At 48.9% G+C, this 16855-nt stretch overlaps 8 protein-coding genes and 1 non-coding gene across 10 annotated transcripts; 7 read left to right on the top strand and 2 right to left on the bottom strand.

Moving 5' to 3' along the window:
* Positions 1-670: 670 nt before the first annotated feature.
* Positions 671-2264, top strand: FOXG_12156 (uncharacterized protein). The gene is made up of 5 exons (XM_018391893.1): positions 671-835; positions 884-1031; positions 1080-1302; positions 1353-1628; positions 1677-2264. The coding sequence occupies exons 1-5, from the start codon at positions 766-768 to the stop codon at positions 2091-2093; spliced, it is 1134 nt and encodes a 377-aa protein (XP_018250632.1). The 5' UTR covers positions 671-765; the 3' UTR covers positions 2094-2264.
* Positions 2265-3015: 751 nt separating this feature from the next.
* Positions 3016-3922, top strand: FOXG_12155 (uncharacterized protein; the record flags this gene model as incomplete). Its single annotated transcript, XM_018391892.1, has 3 exons — positions 3016-3447; positions 3507-3624; positions 3684-3922. The coding sequence occupies 3 exons, from the start codon at positions 3016-3018 to the stop codon at positions 3920-3922; spliced, it is 789 nt and encodes a 262-aa protein (XP_018250631.1).
* Positions 3923-4678: 756 nt separating this feature from the next.
* FOXG_20681 lies at positions 4679-4750 on the top strand. The gene has a single exon. It is a non-coding gene; the product is annotated as a tRNA-Thr (tRNA).
* Positions 4751-4852: 102 nt separating this feature from the next.
* On the bottom strand, positions 4853-6390 carry FOXG_12154 (uncharacterized protein). The gene has a single exon (XM_018391891.1). The coding sequence runs from the start codon at positions 6254-6256 to the stop codon at positions 4943-4945; it is 1314 nt and encodes a 437-aa protein (XP_018250630.1). The 5' UTR covers positions 6257-6390; the 3' UTR covers positions 4853-4942.
* Positions 6391-7351: 961 nt separating this feature from the next.
* FOXG_12153 (uncharacterized protein) lies at positions 7352-8827 on the top strand. Its single transcript, XM_018391890.1, has 3 exons — positions 7352-7702; positions 7752-8559; positions 8607-8827. Exons 1-3 carry the CDS (start codon positions 7409-7411, stop codon positions 8720-8722), a joined length of 1218 nt encoding a protein of 405 aa, XP_018250629.1. The 5' UTR covers positions 7352-7408; the 3' UTR covers positions 8723-8827.
* A 932-nt stretch (positions 8828-9759) lies between these two features.
* FOXG_12152 (uncharacterized protein) lies at positions 9760-11344 on the top strand. The gene is made up of 2 exons (XM_018391889.1): positions 9760-10454; positions 10508-11344. The coding sequence occupies exons 1-2, from the start codon at positions 10261-10263 to the stop codon at positions 11301-11303; spliced, it is 990 nt and encodes a 329-aa protein (XP_018250628.1). The 5' UTR covers positions 9760-10260; the 3' UTR covers positions 11304-11344.
* Positions 11345-11716: 372 nt separating this feature from the next.
* On the top strand, positions 11717-13129 carry FOXG_12151 (pyrroline-5-carboxylate reductase). Of its 2 annotated transcripts, XM_018391888.1 has the most exons (3): positions 11748-11894; positions 11946-12043; positions 12093-13080. In XM_018391888.1, the coding sequence occupies exons 2-3, from the start codon at positions 12001-12003 to the stop codon at positions 12971-12973; spliced, it is 924 nt and encodes a 307-aa protein (XP_018250627.1). In that variant the 5' UTR covers positions 11748-11894; positions 11946-12000; the 3' UTR covers positions 12974-13080. The 2 variants fall into 2 exon arrangements, with proteins under 2 accessions (XP_018250626.1, XP_018250627.1); XM_018391887.1 differs by having other exon boundaries at positions 11717-12043; positions 12093-13129.
* Positions 13130-13160: 31 nt separating this feature from the next.
* On the bottom strand, positions 13161-14033 carry FOXG_12150 (uncharacterized protein; the record flags this gene model as incomplete). Its single annotated transcript, XM_018391886.1, has 2 exons — positions 13161-13854; positions 13903-14033. The coding sequence occupies 2 exons, from the start codon at positions 14031-14033 to the stop codon at positions 13161-13163; spliced, it is 825 nt and encodes a 274-aa protein (XP_018250625.1).
* A 479-nt stretch (positions 14034-14512) lies between these two features.
* On the top strand, positions 14513-16546 carry FOXG_12149 (1-pyrroline-5-carboxylate dehydrogenase). The gene is made up of 3 exons (XM_018391885.1): positions 14513-14777; positions 14829-16248; positions 16302-16546. The coding sequence occupies exons 1-3, from the start codon at positions 14628-14630 to the stop codon at positions 16475-16477; spliced, it is 1746 nt and encodes a 581-aa protein (XP_018250624.1). The 5' UTR covers positions 14513-14627; the 3' UTR covers positions 16478-16546.
* The last annotated feature ends 309 nt before the right edge of the window (positions 16547-16855 follow it).

Below are 16855 nucleotides of genomic sequence, written 5' to 3'. Positions count from 1 at the left end.
ACCGCTTTTGACGAACCATTCGAGCGACATCGTCACTCTTCTAAGCCACGTTCGAATGGAGATGCTAAAAACAGTGATTCATTCGAACTACAACTGCCGATCTCGCACTGTGTGGGAGGCCGCAAGAACAAGCATTAATGTTAATATCTTGTTTCAATTTGAGATCTCATCAAAGAAGTCTTTTTTCGCGTTAAGATTGGACCAGGACATGGTTGAAGCTAAGCTTGGATAGGATATCTAAGGGTCCAGATGAATTTCTTGGCAGAGCGTTGAACAAAGTGGATTCAACTACTCCCATTGCCCTATCAACTCCTCACAAGAGCGACTTTTCAAGTCGACAGGGTACAGCCACAAAAGTAAGCCAGCCGGCCGCTCCCAAACCCCTGGCAAGCTATGAATGGCTGACACGCTGATCCCTGCATCTACCGGACAAGCCCGCGGAGCACCCCGTTGTTCACGATACAGAAAAGGTGCCAAGGTCGGCAGATCGGTCGTATCAATGGCCGTTTTAGTGGGAAGCTATGCCGTAGGGCTGACGCTGATCCATAGCTGGCTGTGCTGATACTGCGCTTAGATTACCTAGTATCTGAGGGTTTCATTGCAGGGGTCTAGCTTGAAGATGACGGCGTTGGGATTTGTATATATTGAGCTTCTGTCGCCGGTTGCGAAAATTCACATTTCATCTTCACAACAGACAAGCGACTACATCTCAGCATATACTCGTTTCTTTTTTCCTTTTTCTGAACTTTATAGAACACCACCACGATGGGTCTCTTTAGAAGCGGTGACGACGATAAGTCGAACGTTACTTGCCCTACGCATTCTTTTGCTCAAGGTACTACCAGCCCCGCCGACACGTCGACCTCCGGCTAACACACAATAGATGCCGAGAAGAATATTACCGGTAGCTTGAGCTTTTACCAGCTGAGCATGATCATTGGCGGCTCTTTTGCTGCTTTCGCTCTGATTGTCATGTTCTTCATCAACATGATGCACGCAACGCATCTCTCCAACCCCTCAGAACAAGTCAAGTACGCATAGCCTACCCTTAAACCCCCATGTCATTCTAACGATTTCAGGATCATGCGAATCGGCACACTCATTTCTGCGTTCTCCATCATTTCGTTCCTCTGCATCTGCTTCCCTCATGCAGCAGTCTACATTGAACCCTGGCTTCATGTCTACGAGGGTTTCGCGCTGGGATCTTTCTTCCTTCTCCTCTGTGATTATGTATCACCGAACCGAGACCAACAAGACGTGTTTTTCGCTACAAAGAAGAAGAATGGTATTAAGTGGTTCAAGGTACGTTTGTCTCATATTAGCAATTGGAAATCTTACTGACAGCCTTCTAGACACGTTGGATTATGATCTTTCAGATGCCCGTCATCGCAATCGGTGTCGCAGTCGCTACCGATATTACTCAAGCCGCCGGTATCTTCTGTCAAGAAAGCAACGATCGACACTTCGCCAACATCTACCTCCGAATCATCATGTCGATCTCCCTCGTCATTTCGGTCCTCTCGATTCTACAGATGTACTTCCTTCTCAAGAAGGACCTCGCCCACCATAACCCGATGCTGAAGCTCACTGCTTTCAAGATAGTAGTCGGCTTGACTTTTATCCAGGGTGTAAGGTTTATCCCTTCTTACGTCTTTATCATGACACTGACTGTTTAGATCATCTTCACCGTTCTCAACGACCAGAGCGTTCTCAAGACCAGCGACACGCTCACCTACGCTGATGTTCACGTCGGTATTCCCAACCTCGTTATCTGCATCGAAATGGCTCCTCTGTCGCTGTTCTTCATGTTTGCCTACCCATGGAGCGTTTACATGTCTGGCCATGGCCGGGGAAACTTTTCCAAGTTGGAGCAGGGCAACATGCCTGAGGGGTCATATCAGGGCGGTCCTTTCGGTATCCATGCCTGGCTCGCCATGTTGAACCCCTCCGACTCCATCAAGGCGATCTTGTTCATCTTCAAGCAAGACAACCGGAATGCTTCTACGACCTCAGTCAACATGACGGGATATCAGTCCAACGACCCATTGGTGTCGCATCCCTATAATCCTCAGCCCTACTCTACCACGAACTAAGGTCCAGAGAGCGACGCGGTTTTTGATGTCTTTTATCATGATGGACATGACGATGAGTAGGACGGGATGGATATGTGGATAGATAGCTGGCAGCGGGATGAATGATTTCTTTCGTCAAACCTTTTTACGTTATTATATACCTTGACTCAATGATTACAATTTTTTAGATGATTGGGCCATGTTTGCTGCTCAAGACATGTTGGTTTGAAGTCGTGGGTTCGTTTTCCTTCAAGACTTACCATGACCAGTGTATACTACGTGCCCATAAGAACAAGACCATGTTTCGAGGCCCAAGTGGTGCCAGGCGGCCAGAGGCTTCGAGACGGACCGAAAAATTAAGGAATGCAATACCCTTAGATGTGCGCTCAGAAATCCCTCCACTATGTGCCATTGTGGAGATAAGATTAGGCGTGATCTGCTGACTTGATATTAAGGTCATTGTGTTTTCTTTTGGCGTAGTGTATGACGCCCTTACACTGTGGTTTTGTTGAAAAGGCGCTATGATTTTGTTACTTGATATGTGGCTACGACATTACTTCTCTCTTGATACGGGCTTAAAGCCATACGAAGAAGACACGTATCAACGCATGTAAGCAAGCAAGACATACCCAGAACATGACATTTGTGGCCCGAAGACCGACATGCAATCGCCCCTCGGCCTGTTGGGGGGGGATAAGGTTACGGGGCTTAATAAAGCGAGGAAGAAAAGGAAAAGGAACATGAAGACAAATAACGCAAACAAGAATACTACGAATAAAAAACAACATGAACAAAAGCAACACATTTTATCATATAATGACTAGCTACCCTTCATTCCCTCTGTTTCCAACATGCCTACTCATTGCCTTCTCCGAGTCGAATCTGGTCTGTACAACTCTGTAGCGACAAATCAGTCGGCGCTTGGTCGAATCCTCTATCCTTCATGAAGCCCACTCAGGCTCTCATCGCTCTTGCGACCATTGTCTATGCGGCTCCTGTCGTAGAGCAGACCAAGGCCCTCACCCCCCCTCTCGCCGAACTCGACACCCATTTCGAACACCACAACAAACGCTGTGGCAAGGACAAGCCCCCTTTCCTTGGAAGGTTCCCATTCGCGAACGAAACTTATAACCAGCTCACCGACGGGACGCCCTGCCGCAATGTCACCATGATCTACGCCCGAGGAAGCAGGCAGGCAGGCAATGTAGGAAAAGCAAATAATACCGGCCCCGCCTTATTCAATAGCCTTGCCGACCGTATTGGCTTGGAGAACCTGGCCGTCCAGGGCGTGACTTACAAGGCGAGGAGGCGGGACTACATTTTCAAAGGAGGCTGTAACGAAGGCAGCAAGACCATGGCTAAACTAATCAACCAGGTACGTCAAAACACGAAGACGCATCTCTAATGAGGGAGATACTGACACCTTACTTACAGGCCGCAAGCCAGTGTCCCGATACCAAGATTGTCATCGCTGGTTACAGCCAGGGCGCCCAGCTTTTACATAAAGCTGCTAAAAATGTAACTGCCGGTGTGACACAGCACATCGCTGCCGGTTAGTACCTATACCTTTCACAGCATTGACAACTTGCCACTGACTTCGCGTCTGCGTAGCTGTTACCCTGGGTTACCCGGAGAAGCCCATGGGCAAAATCGCTGCATCGCGTAGTCTGAGTGTCTGCCGCCCAGGTGATAGCTTTTGTGATAAAACGATCCCCTGGAAGCCCTTTGTCCCCCTTGTGGGCGCCCCACTCTGGTGGTTCCTTACTATGTTGGACACGCACGGGGATTACAATGAAAATGCCACTGCTGTCGCCAACTGGATTGCTGATCGGGTTACCAACATTGGATAGCCATACTTCCCTTTGCACATTCACTTACATTTTTGTAAACTTCCCGTTCAAATGTATTATGCCTCAGAACTATGGACCACAGCAGCAGGGTGATTAGTATATAGGCTTTCCATGAATGATTACCTTTAATTCTACCCGTTCTGGGAAGGTTTATATTATTTGGGGAGTAAAGGTTCTTTAATTTAGCAATTTCTAACTTGTCTCATTGCCAAGATTAGAAATACCCTGAACTTTTCTTGGCAAGTCCCTGTTTCACCCTTCTCTTCCTTTGAACCACATATCTTTCTCCATAGAACACTAAGATCTCGGTTGATGTAGCTGCTCGACACATATGGGCTCAAAGCTCTGCCATCACAGCCGTTGGTATGGATAGAAAAATAGCTTGCGAGACTGCTGCACTTCCCGCGGCACAAGTAGTAAGCCATGATGTATCAAGTTCTTCTTCAACACCTGCATTCATGTTCTCCACCCTCCATGGTCTGCTGAGAGCATGTCTAGTCAAGCCTTACTATGGCCAGTGCATACTATGTGCCCATTAACGAAACCATCTGTTTGACCATACCGTGAATTATAACATGAATTGGCTATTAGGATGCAATATGGAGATGGCCAATTGTCTCAGTAGTGCTAGTGCTACTGGTAGAAGATTGCTGTCAACGCGCTGTAACATTATCCATCAGATCACAAGGAAAAGTTACTTTTGAGTCAGCTTGATAAGGTAATTTACAAATCAGCCAGTTCATCCAATCAGAAGGCGCCTTCATGGCTCAGTGGTAGAGCGTGTCACTAGTAATGACAAGGTCCACGGTTCGATCCCGTGTGAAGGCACATAAGGTGGTGTCATCCACCATAGACTTTTGGCGATCTTTTTTGAGGTTTGTTTACCCTCATTGATCAGTCTAAGGTTGACGGAGATATTGTCAAATAATGGTCATTGAACCTTGTTGGCTTCTTCTTCCAGGCTTGCTGCAGTCAGTCAGTGCTATGAACATGAAGGCCCCAAATGTCCCATTTCACCGCTTATACCCGAGCCAAAAGTGAGTACCACCGGATACCCATATAACCATCGTGAAGATTACTATTCCCATCTCCAGTCCACTTTGCCCAATTTGTCTCGCCTGAGTCCTGATCGAACAGACACCATTTTCCCCTTCTGGCTTCGCAGGTGACTCCTCTCGCTTCCAACCCATGCATCAACCAGTCTCCGGGTACTTCGACAGACGATGCTTCAGATGATCTGCCAGCAACAAATCCATACAGATACACACGTTTCAATCCGGGAAGTCTCTCCTTATCGATGATTATGTCCCCGATGGCATCCAACAATACCCTGTTGCCAGCACCGGTCTTTCCGGTGGAGAGAAACTCATCCTCAGAGAACCCTTCGTTGTCTTCGATTCCTGCTGCAGGTCGATGTTCGATGACGAGGGTCTCCAGAGTCCTATGAGACGCCAGGATGAGCCTTTTCCATGCCTCGAGACAGTTCCGCTCTGCGCAAGTCGACCATGAATTATGCTGGTTGAAGTAATCACCACGGCTATTACAAGGTGAACATAAGTATAAGTGCCTGAGGCTTGGGAAAGGGACTCGGGCATCGGGGATGAAATGTCCAAGTGGGCTTGGGATGACTCCCCTGGGTTGGTGTTCCCATCGGCCATGATTTCCAGCATCTTGTTCACTGATACCGACTGTATTGGGCAGCGGCGGATCTAACATACCAAGCTCTAGGCGCTCGAGCGTTTCGTGGGATTGGAGAACGTAAGTTGAAACAGATCGGGGGATGTAAGCGAAGAGTTTTGCGAACCGCAGCTTGGTCAAAGGCCCCTCTAGTATCTCCTCAAGCTCCCTGTAGTAGGAAGTTTCATAGGCGCCGTGAAGCTCCAAGTATTCGAGGTTCTTGAAGTAAGGTAAGAGCTTCCAAACAGAGACTGGCTCTGCCACTGAACTCTCATCGGGCTTCCACTGTGGCTCAATCACGGTACACAGACTCTTCACCCGACCAGCAACTTCCCTTAGGCGTCCTTCACCGTGAGCGTGGAGTGCCTGCAGCATGGAGAAGAGACTCTTGGCTCTTTCGCTGATATCGCTCTGCCAACCATCCCTTTTCGAATCATGGTAAAACCGATTGGGAGATTTGTAAGGCAACGGCTCGTTGAGCTCTGCGCTCGACTCGTGATATCCCTTCTCATGAAACTCAATGTCCCTCCATAGACAGTCTCCAGCGACTGATGCCAAGCGCTTGCAGGTGTAACTAAGATGGCATAATTCTTGGGGAGAACAGTCGCGGATGATCTGTAGAAGAATCTCGCAGGGCAAAGAGTCAAGTGAGGCCATCACGAAATCTGATACTGTCGATTGCAAGAGTAAGACCGTTTCTGAAGCGTTATATGTGAGGCGTTATATGTTTTCTGGACTTACGTCAATTGCTTATACTGCTTACGATCTCATCCCCCGTGATCCGTCGGAGAGCGGCGCATGCTGTCATATCGGCCGACTGGTTGTAAGACAGCATCCTTGGCTCCAGGCATCGACCTATCAGGTCATTCAATGAGTCTGACACTTTTCAACACACCGGACTTTCATGTATGGATAAATTTGTGATAATATTTTGACCCAAAGGCTGCGCTAGAGAGAAGCCTTGCCACTCGTGAGAGTAAGATCTGGATGGCCTCCAATATACTTTTATCCACCCCCCTGACCTTAAAATAAATCTCTGGGAGGTATCGAATGAGAAGTTATACTAGAATATGGAGAACTGCAGACTAGATTCCCCGACAGACGTGAAATGAACGATGTAGTTGCACGTACTCACATAATCTTGAGAGTCATCCATGCAACGCAGCATTACGGACCGGGAGTTGTAAACAATGATGTAATCGCGTTGAAGCTGAGATTAATGTTTGTAAATAGTCAAACCAATATATATTGATACCGGCGATTTGCAACCGCCGCTCTATTGAACGGGATCATGACTGGTGGTTCTGTCATAACACGAATCACTTACGCAGGAGCTTGGAGCCCAAGTGACAAATTCAACAAGTATTTTAAACCTAATTCACTTAAGATATGTGGTTTTGGAGAATTACTATGGCAGTGCTTGAATGATTCTGGTGCTGGAAGATTTGTCATGGCCATCCGTCCGCAAAAGCCTAACACTTGCAAGTAGCTCAACCAATCACCTCAACGAACCATTTACTATTCGTTATTACGGAATAATGCAAAAGGATATGACATAGCCATGAGATAAGCAGGTCAGAACCCGGATGACGGCCGATGTGTTTTGTGCTGTATCAACAGATCGGATCCCTGCCCGTAACATGTCGGGCCGCCTCCACCGAGTCAGCCAGCTCCCCGCCGGGCTAAAGCGCCGACATTTCCACCAAGAGCTTATAACAAAAAGGAACAGAATCGCTCCAACCTGCCGACATACTAGCTCAAGCTTACCATATTCATCTGACAACACTATCCCCACATTCGTGTATCACAATGTCCGCTCAACAGCACTCTGCCTTTGGCGCAGCGGAATACATCCCGCCCGACCCCATCTTTGAAGTCACCAAGCGCTTCAACGCAGACCAGAACCCTCAGAAGGTGAACCTTGGGCAAGGCACATATCGCGATGAGAACGCTAAGCCTTGGGTTCTTCCATCTGTGAGGGAGGCTGAGAAGCTGATTGGTAATGCTGGTCATGAATACTTGCCGATTGAGGGCTTGCAGAGCTTCAGAGATGAGGCTACCAAGTTGTTGTTCCACGATACTTCCGCGCTCAAAGAGAACAGAGTGGGTTAAATTGCGCCTTCGTGTCCGTCTGGTCGCTGATACGTTTCAGATTGCGAGTTGTCAATCCATTTCCGGAACTGGATCTCTCCTCCTAGCCGGTCTTGTTCTTCGCAAGGCCAACTCAGGCATTGAGAACATCATCATCACAGACCCAACCTGGTCAAACCACGATCTTCTATTTAAAGAGATCGGGTTCAACGTAGTAAAAGCACCCTACTACAAAGATCGAAGCTTTGACTTTGAAAGTTATATCGGCGCCCTGAAGAAAGCCGATAAGCGTTCTGCTGTTGTTCTCCACGCATGCGCTCATAACCCAACTGGCTGCGATCCAACTCATCATCAATGGAAACAAATTGCAGCTGTGATTAAAGAGAATGGAATCTTTCCAATCATCGATTCGGCCTATCTTGGCTTCAACTCGGGTAACTACGATGAAGATGCATGGGCGATTAAGTACATCATCGAAGATCTCGGCCTCGAAGCTGCGATATGCATGTCCTTCGCCAAGAACATGGGTCTCTACGGAGAGAGAGTAGGACTTACAGCAATCGTGACAAAGGCTGAGGATGCCAAAAGAACGGTGTTCTCACTGCTCCAGAATGCTCAACGACAGACTGTCTCAAATCCTCCGGTCTATGGAGCTAGAATCGCAGCTACTGTTCTTGGAAACTCTGAGCTCTTGAAGCAGTGGCACAAAGATCTTGTTACTATGTCCTCGAGAATCAGGTCGATGAGGAAGAAGCTATATGACGAGCTTGTGCGGCTGGGGACCCCGGGGGACTGGTCGCATATTGTTAACCAAACTGGCATGTTCGGTTACACTGGTATTAGCAAACCTCAGATTGAACGTTTGGAAGGTTAGTAATCTCTTTATCTTTTGAGATGCGTACTGACGTGGTTTCAGAGCAATATCACATCTACATGGCGAACACATCTAGGATAAGTCTTGCAGGCCTGAATGATCACAACGTTGAGTATGTGGCAAAATCATTAGATGAGGTGGTCCGGAATGTACAGTGAAGACGGTGGATATCAAGCCGCAATTGGCAGGCGTTACTCGAGTGAAAGGACTCCATACTAGTAAAATCCTTGAAACATCTTACTCAGACTTGCCTGTCTCCCGCACAACCTTCCCGAACAGTAACAGTGCACATAAGATTGACTTCAGTGATGTTCAGAGAACTACGGGGCAGTCCTTAATAATGCAAAAACTTTCCTTCAGCTGTGCTGGTTCCAACTCGACCGGCTCGAACGCAGGGTTCTTCATCGGTGCTCCCGGTCCGTCATCCACGATCAACGAGCAGATAACAGATTTGGAGACTCCGCATCGGGCTTCTCACACATCCCCTCAGATACTTCGAGAACATGCAGATCGCATAAGACTCCAGGACAGCAACACGACCCCTGAACTCAACGCACGTTCCAAGGTCACTGGCGCAGAACTAGATCCGTCCATAACCGCTCCCCACCGACCCCAATGTCTCCTTCACCAAACAAACACTCGTATCCAATTCCATCCCACGCCGGTCAGACCTCCGATATAAACTAGAATATGCAAGACGGCTTCTAGCGTAATACAAACCCGAGACCCAAGGTCCCAACCCCTGCCCTTCGCCAGGACAAGCCGATGCATGGCGTATCACGCCCTGACCCCCCAACTACCGCATCCGGACTAACTTCTCCAGATGTGATAAGATCCCAAGACCAACGGTGTCATTCCCGTAGCTAGCAAGAGTGCATATCTCTGTGATACGTGACCAAAGTGGGGTTAGCGAAAACCATCGGGAAACTCTCCCGCTTCCAAGTCTAGACCTCCAACGCACCTCGCTAAAGATAATGAAATTAAAAAAAGACACCGATGACGGTCTGATAAGATGCCCATGTGACGAATTACCCCGCTTCCCCGCGGTGTTTGTTCAATCAAAGGGAACGCGTATCGGTTGGGGTGCCGATAGGGTGTGACCAAAATGTTGTTAGAGCCGCGTGAGATGGGGGTTCCAAGCCAAATAGATGATAAGGTTATGGTGCTTCACTTCAAAAAAGCACATCTTATCACTGCCACTGCCATTTCTCTTCCCTCTACACCAACACAGTAAGAATTGTGAAGAGATTTTCAGTGCCTGACATGACAACACTCTCAACTACTACTCGCTCACGCGCCGCTCAAGGCCTCACCCTCACACTCCGCCCTACTTCGCGAGTGCGGCGAGATAGCCTCATCGCGCTCGTTCGCTACTCCTCCACCAACGCCGCAGCAGCGCTTGAGGCAACACGCACAAACACACCCGTCGTCAAAGGCGCAGAGACACCACTCTCAGAACTCCCTTCCTTAGTTCTCTACCGCTCTCTCTTGGTCAATTCCATATCCTCAAGACCATGGCTTCTCATCCCATCGCTACATCTTCTTCAAAAACTCTCCAACCCTACAAACCCATATCTCTTCAATGTTGATCGCAACCCACTGCTGCGGGGCTTGCTGAAGCATACGTTTTACAAACAATTCTGCGCTGGCGAGACAGGCGCTGAGACGCAATGTACCATGAAAGTCGTTGCAGGATATGGGATTCAAAGGAACGATTCTTACGTTCGCAAAAGAGACTGTTTTTGATGCCAAGACTGGTAAAGGCCAGGGTTTTGGTATTGAGGCTTCGAGCTCGAATGAGTGTCAGTGGTGTGACAATATTGAGGCTTGGAGGGAGGGAACTGTCAAGACTGTTGATCTGCTTCGTGAGGGTGATCAATTGGCCGTTAAGTAAGTCGCTTCACCTCAATCCTTCACAGTATCGCATACTAACAGTATTTTAGGATGACCGGCGCTGGACCTGGAGTCTGCGACGCCTTCGCCAATGGCACCGAACTCCCCAAGCAATTCGTCGACGCCTGCCACGAGATCTCCCAAAAGTGCAAAGACCGCGGCGCATACATCCTCATCGACGCCGAATCACAACACTACCAATGGGGCATTTTCCGTCTTGGCATGGAACTGCAACAAAAGTTCAACACGGACGGCAAAGTCGTTCTCTACAACACATACCAGGCTTATCTCAAGAGCACGTACGACACTCTGGCCAAGCATCTCCAAGCTGCTCTGGACAAGAACTTCACACTGGGCATCAAGGTCGTTCGCGGCGCATACATGGCCTCTGATCCCCGCTCCCTAATCCACGACACAAAGCAAGACACCGACGACGCCTACAACCAAATCGCCCAGGGCATTCTGCGTCAAGAATTCCGCTCCTTCGGCACCACCAAGCCCTTCCCCTCCGCCCAGCTCCTCCTAGCAAGCCACAACAAAGAGTCGCTGGTCAAAGCTCACGAAACCCACCAGGAGCGCACAAAGGCGGGTCTTCCGACTGTGCCGGTCAAGTTTGCGCAGCTGCATGGTATGTCGGACGAGGTTAGCTTCGGGCTGCTGAAGCTAAAGGATGATGCGGGGGTGGCTCCCGAGGTTTATAAGTGTACTACGTGGGGTACGCTTCCAGAGTGCATGGCTTATCTCACGAGAAGGGCTATTGAGAATAGGGATGCTGCTGCTAGAACGCTGGATGAGTATTCGGCGTTGAAGAGTGAGCTTTGGAGACGGTTGGCTTTTTGGCGATGAGAAAAGTGTTTATAACTGCAAAGAATTATTAGTTAAGAATGGAATTAATTCTAGAATTTGATCTGTGCCATCGTGTATTCGTTCAGTCTCAATGTTCACTTGCAAGGGATGCGCTATCATTCACCGCTCTGATAGCGCTAGAATGTCTCAGCTGGGAGATAACATGGATGTCAGTGCACCTCACACACTACATCTCTTCTTATCCATGCAGATCTCTTGTCAATGACACATTCCCAACCCTTGCATATGCTGTCGGTACTCACAAAGTGGGGTCTCACATCCAGAAACTCAATTCCTCCATCTTTCACAAGGTGTCACGAGCACTGAAACGTGTTCCATCGCACATCCTGTGGCGCCGGTGAGGGTCCCGTAGCCCTGCAACCCGCTGGGCTATCTATAAATGCGGAGCTTAGCTCTACCCCACGGTTCAGTATCTTTCATCGGCAGCGCTTCCGTTGCTACTACCCCTCATCAAAACAAAGAGATAACGTACCTGCATCTGCACGACTTGTCAACTTCTTTCCAGTCGTGGTTTGGTCTATTTCTTCGTGTGAGGTCACAAGATCAGCTAGCTGCTCACATTTCTTATGTGTATGTATCACTTTGGTATGCTGCAATTTGTCTGATCGTTTGGCGAATAAGACATTATATTTTGCTGCATTAAATCGTGTCCCCTGTCACGACAGATATCACAACCATGGCTGGTCTTAGCAATACCACACTCACCATTCTGGGAACAGGTAAGACGAGCGCTCAATGAGTTTGCAGTGCTTTGACTGACGACTGCAGGAAACATCACAAAGCCCATTGTGAAGAATCTGCTTCCTGCCATCAAGGACGGCAAGACAGATCTGCCTTTCACAAAGATCATCGCTTGTGTGCGATCAGAAGGTTCAGAGTCAAAGCTGAATGACCAGTTTTCAGAGTACAGTAGCATTTTGACTGTTTCTCGTGGCGACAATGTCAAAGCTGTACAAAATGGCGACGTAATCGTCTTGGGTGTTGATCCAGCTGATATCGCCGATGTTCTCGCCCAAAACGGCATTCGAGATGCTCTTTCAGGCAAGCTTCTCATCAGTGTAGCTGCTGGCTGGACGAAGGAAAAGCTCGAATCTACCCTCTACGGAAGCGAGACTACCAAGGAGAATGCCTCTGGCAGGGCTTGGGTTATTCGTACTCTGCCCAATATTGCATGTATGGTCTCAGAGGGACTCATCGCCATTGAGAAATCACCTACCGAGCCTCAAGTCCCAGCAGAGCTTATGGATCTCACCAAGAACCTCTTCAACACCATCGGCAGAACCACCGAAGTCGCTCCTCGCCTTATGAACGCCACGACAGCCGTTGGAGGATCTACCCCAGCAATGTGGGCTATTATCTGCGACGCCTTCATCGACGCGTCCGTGGCCGTTGGTGTACCCAGGGCTACTGCACAGACTATGATCTACCAATCTATGAAGGGTTCAGCTGCAATGCTGCAGAGTGGACTGCAGCCCGGGGATTTGAGAGACCAGGGGACTTCACCTGAGGGCTGCACTATCGGAGGGATCATGGTTCTAGAAGAAGCGGGAGTAAGGGGCCATCTTGGACGTGCACTACGAGAGGCCGTTACTCTGGCAAGGTTGATGGAGACTACTACCCATGTTAATGATACACGCCCTACTTCATAGACTTAGCCAGGAACAAAATATGATAGAGTGTATTTTGTACCCGATTACCAGACACCACCTCCCTTTTGCCCTGCTAGACTGTCTCCAAAGTGTAAATTATCTCCGATCTACTATACTAGCCTTCCCGTATGTATGAACCTTGCTTTCCCTTTTACATGCTGTGCCAATAGTCCTTCTAGAACATTCCCTATAACAGCTTATGAAACCTTGACCTTGCCTCCATGTTTGCCACACACCCTACTCCAAAAGCCGGGATGATTCTCAGAGACCGCAGTATTGTGGCTGAGAACAGGTCCCTTCGGATCTGTGCCGAACGCTCAACCCATGGTATTCCCCGCGGTCGGGCATACAAGTCCAGCCCAAGGAGATGGACTGGGGTAGCAAAGAATTGTGAGAAAATGGGCACTGTCAATTGGGATATGATCGCCTTGGAATGCGGGCTTGATGACAAGCTATCAGGGATGAGAGATGATAGCCAAGGCGCCATGGTGAACGACCCAAAGATCGTGATGGCATCTCTCATAAGGAACGTAGCTGTAGCGGCTCTAGGAACGCCAGGCTTGACAACAGGCGCGACTTTATTAGTCGGCGTTGTCGAAGCACTAAACATCTGAGCAAAGCGCACATCTTTCAGCACGCCCAGAGGAACATTTACTATCATCGTATTGACAAAGGTAATCGTCCCAACAGCCGCTTTGTGGAACTCATGAGCGAGCGTATCTGATGCATTTGACACAGCATACGTCGCTCCGTATAGAGTCCAGACGTAGCCAAATGCACGGCTAACGATGAAGCGGCCTGGATGTTTGATAGCGTTCAAGCTGTGGACTTTCATGCCCTGTGCGAGAGGTCTGTTGAAAGAGACCTTCTCTACCATAGATCTAAAGCTTGTTGGTTTGAGTTTTGTGACGAGAGGTTATGAGACATACTGGTCAATCACTGTGATTATTGGTGTTATTAGAGTTGCGGAGATAGCTGCTGCTGCTATGTCCCCAACGATGGGCTTCCATAGATGGCTGCGACTGAATGTTGTTTCAGCGACATCTTGGTGTTTTTCCATGAGGTATGGTGTTAGGTTCGACGAGCGGATGTCTGTAACAAATGGTTTGTAGGTAATGTTCGATCAGATGAGGCTCTCAAAGCGTTGATGTCGCGATGTTTGATAAGATACAGCACGCTGCAAAAATGATAGCAGCCCAGTGTTCCAGAAAGAAGAGCGACTACACCGAATGCCGGGAGCAGTCCCTCAAGCCCAGCCATCCCTCCCAGTCTGTGCAACAACACAGCTACACCAACACCATCGCACGGCCATACCGACACCACGGGATCCTCAACCGACCCTTCTAAACTCGCCAAACTCCACCAAAACCCCCCATCGGTGTCCCTCCCGTGCAGCGCCTTCAGCGTCTTGTGACACTGTCGGCCCCCCGCCCGGTGCCAGAAAGTGGCTTAACTTTTTAGCGCTGTGAGGGGTAACTGAATCAACCCTCCACTCCACTAAAAAAGTTTCGGTTGCAGCCCCGACTTCAGTGGGATAAGGTTGTGATGTCAACATAAAAACGCCCGTCAGAAGCGCTTCTGTTTATGTTTTTCTCTATTCATCATATCATACTTGAGCTGTACAGTACGAGATCGCATTCCTCATACTACAAAAATGGCTTCTTCGGTTCGTGCTTTGACATCAAAGGGTCGTTTGACTCCTCTCTGTCGAGTTCGTGCTTCTACGCCTGCTATTTCACTGCAGAAGCGAGGCAATGCTACGATTGTGCCTTTCAGACTACCCGCTGCTCGCAATGAGCCCAACGTAAGTGACCTACTCTTCAAAACAATTATTTCTCGGATATTGACTGTTTAGCCCACATACACAAAAAACTCGCCTGAGCGCGCAAAGGTAGAAGCAGCCCTCAAGAAACTCCGCTCTCAACTCCCCCTAAAGAGCGAAATCATCTTCAACGGCGTATCCCAAAAGATCCACGCCAACGAAGACCAAGTCCTCCCCGCAGAACACGCCACAACATTCACAAACTACCCCCTCGCTTCAAAGGAGCAAGTCAGCGCTGCTATCGAGTCCGCCCTCAAGGCGAAGAAGGACTGGGAAAACACGCCGTTCGTCGACCGTGCTGCGATTTTCCAGCGCGCCGCGGAACTTGCTACTACAAAGTATCGATATGAGCTTATTGCTTCGACGATGTTGGGGCAGGGAAAGAATGTTTGGCAGGGTGAGATTGATGCTGCGGCTGAGTTGGCTGACTTCTTCCGTCTGGCTGGCCATTACGCTGCTGAGATCATGAGCAAGCAGCCTGAGCGTGGAACAGATGGTATTTGGACACGCATCGACTACAGACCTCTTGAGGGCTTCATCTACGCTGTTTCGCCGTTCAACTTCTCTGCCATCGGTGGAAACTTGATCGCTCCCGCTATCCTCGGCAACGTTGTCCTCTGGAAGCCTTCGCAGTACAACATTCACCCCAGCACCATCATCTACAAGATCCTCCAGGAGGCTGGTCTTCCTAAGGATGTTATTCAGTTTGTCCCTGGCGACGCTGCCGAGATCACCGAGACTGTCCTTGCGCATCGTGAATTCGCTGGTCTTAACTTTGTCGGTTCTTCAGAGGTTTTCCGCTCAATCTATGGAAAGATTGGCCAGGGTATTGCTGAGAAGCGATACCGCGATTTCCCCCGCGTTGTTGGCGAGACCTCCGGAAAGAACTTCCATCTTGTTCATCCCTCCGCCGACATCAACAACGTCGTCAACCACACTATCCGAGGTGCCTTTGAGTACCAAGGTCAAAAGTGCTCTGCTACTTCTCGCGCCTACATCCCCGAGTCCAAGGCCAAGGAGTTCTTCTCTCTTATCCAGCAGAAGATGAAGGACATTACCCAAGGCAGCCCCGACAAGGATTTCGAGGCTTTTATGGGCCCTGTCATCCACGGTCGATCTTTCGAGAAGATCAAGAACATCATTGATGAGAGCAACAAGGATCCTCAGGTCAAGCTCATCGCTGGTGGAAAGTATGATGGTTCGGTTGGATACTTTGTCAAGCCTACTGTTTACCAGGTTGACTCGCCTGATCATCGTCTCTTCAACGAGGAGATTTTCGGTCCTGTTCTTGCTGTCTACGTCTACAAGGACTCTGACTTCACTCCCATGCTCAAGAACATTGATGAGAATGGCGGTGGCCTTGCCTTGACTGGCGCCGTCTTTGCTCAAGACCGTGCTGCGCTCCGTGAAGCTGAGGATGCTCTTCGCTACTCTGCCGGTAACTTCTACCTCAGTAAGTCCGCCCCTCCCCATAATTATTTTTCACCCAATTCTAACAAATTACAGACTGCAAGACAACTGCTGCTCTCATCGGCCAACAGTCATTCGGTGGTGCTCGAAGCTCTGGTACCAACGACCGAGCTGGTAGCCCTGACATGCTTCGACGATTTGTGTCTCCTCGTCTCGTCAAGGAGGAGTTCTTTGAGCTTGAGGAGTTCTTGTATCCTTCCAACACACAATAGACTTAGCATAGCCTATCTAGATTTGTACCAAAAGCTAAGAACTGAATTTAATGAACTTTTAATGAACAATTCCTTTGGCCTCCAACATCGTGACCTGATACTTGACGACAAGTGATGACAAATGGGACGAGGCTGATGACTGGAGACTTTGCAAGACCTTGCTACAGTCCTACAATGCTCGTGCATTCATTCTAATGTAATTGGTTTGTATACGCATCTGTTTGCACGCGTCTTGACAGCTGTCCCGAGGCCCTACCAACCCTTTTACTATCCATCTGGCTGATATCCATTCAGCAAGGCCAATCTTTACAAAGGCCTTATTATTTGTCTCTCGTAGTGCCTAAATGAATCACGTTAAACCGTGAAGCTGGTCATGCG

This window comes from Fusarium oxysporum, chromosome 13 (genome assembly GCF_000149955.1).
Source record: "Fusarium oxysporum f. sp. lycopersici 4287 chromosome 13, whole genome shotgun sequence".
Taxonomy (NCBI): Eukaryota; Fungi; Ascomycota; class Sordariomycetes; order Hypocreales; family Nectriaceae; genus Fusarium; species Fusarium oxysporum.
The sequence above is the reverse complement of the archived record's forward strand: the minus strand, read 5'-3'. Positions and strand labels throughout refer to the sequence as shown.

Bases quoted from the DNA above. Each gene is read 5' to 3' on its own strand.
- FOXG_12151 (XM_018391887.1), top strand. From the start codon at position 12,001: ATGGCTGGTCTTAGCAATACCACACTCACCATTCTGGGAACAG. The intron at 12,044-12,092 runs GTAAGACGAGCG...TGACGACTGCAG, and splicing joins ACTCACCATTCTGGGAACAG to GAAACATCACAAAGCCCATT.
- FOXG_12152 (XM_018391889.1), top strand. From the start codon at position 10,261: ATGGGATTCAAAGGAACGATTCTTACGTTCGCAAAAGAGACTGTTTTT. The intron at 10,455-10,507 runs GTAAGTCGCTTC...ACAGTATTTTAG, and splicing joins GGTGATCAATTGGCCGTTAA to GATGACCGGCGCTGGACCTG.
- FOXG_12154 (XM_018391891.1), bottom strand. From the start codon at position 6,256: ATGGCCTCACTTGACTCTTTGCCCTGCGAGATTCTTCTACAGATCATC.
- FOXG_12149 (XM_018391885.1), top strand. From the start codon at position 14,628: ATGGCTTCTTCGGTTCGTGCTTTGACATCAAAGGGTCGTTTGACTCCT. The intron at 14,778-14,828 runs GTAAGTGACCTA...TTGACTGTTTAG, and splicing joins CTGCTCGCAATGAGCCCAAC to CCCACATACACAAAAAACTC. The intron at 16,249-16,301 runs GTAAGTCCGCCC...AACAAATTACAG, and splicing joins TGCCGGTAACTTCTACCTCA to ACTGCAAGACAACTGCTGCT.
- FOXG_12156 (XM_018391893.1), top strand. From the start codon at position 766: ATGGGTCTCTTTAGAAGCGGTGACGACGATAAGTCGAACGTTACTTGC. The intron at 1,032-1,079 runs GTACGCATAGCC...TAACGATTTCAG, and splicing joins AACCCCTCAGAACAAGTCAA to GATCATGCGAATCGGCACAC. The intron at 1,303-1,352 runs GTACGTTTGTCT...ACAGCCTTCTAG, and splicing joins ATGGTATTAAGTGGTTCAAG to ACACGTTGGATTATGATCTT.
- FOXG_12153 (XM_018391890.1), top strand. From the start codon at position 7,409: ATGTCCGCTCAACAGCACTCTGCCTTTGGCGCAGCGGAATACATCCCG. The intron at 7,703-7,751 runs GTGGGTTAAATT...GATACGTTTCAG, and splicing joins CCGCGCTCAAAGAGAACAGA to ATTGCGAGTTGTCAATCCAT. The intron at 8,560-8,606 runs GTTAGTAATCTC...ACGTGGTTTCAG, and splicing joins TCAGATTGAACGTTTGGAAG to AGCAATATCACATCTACATG.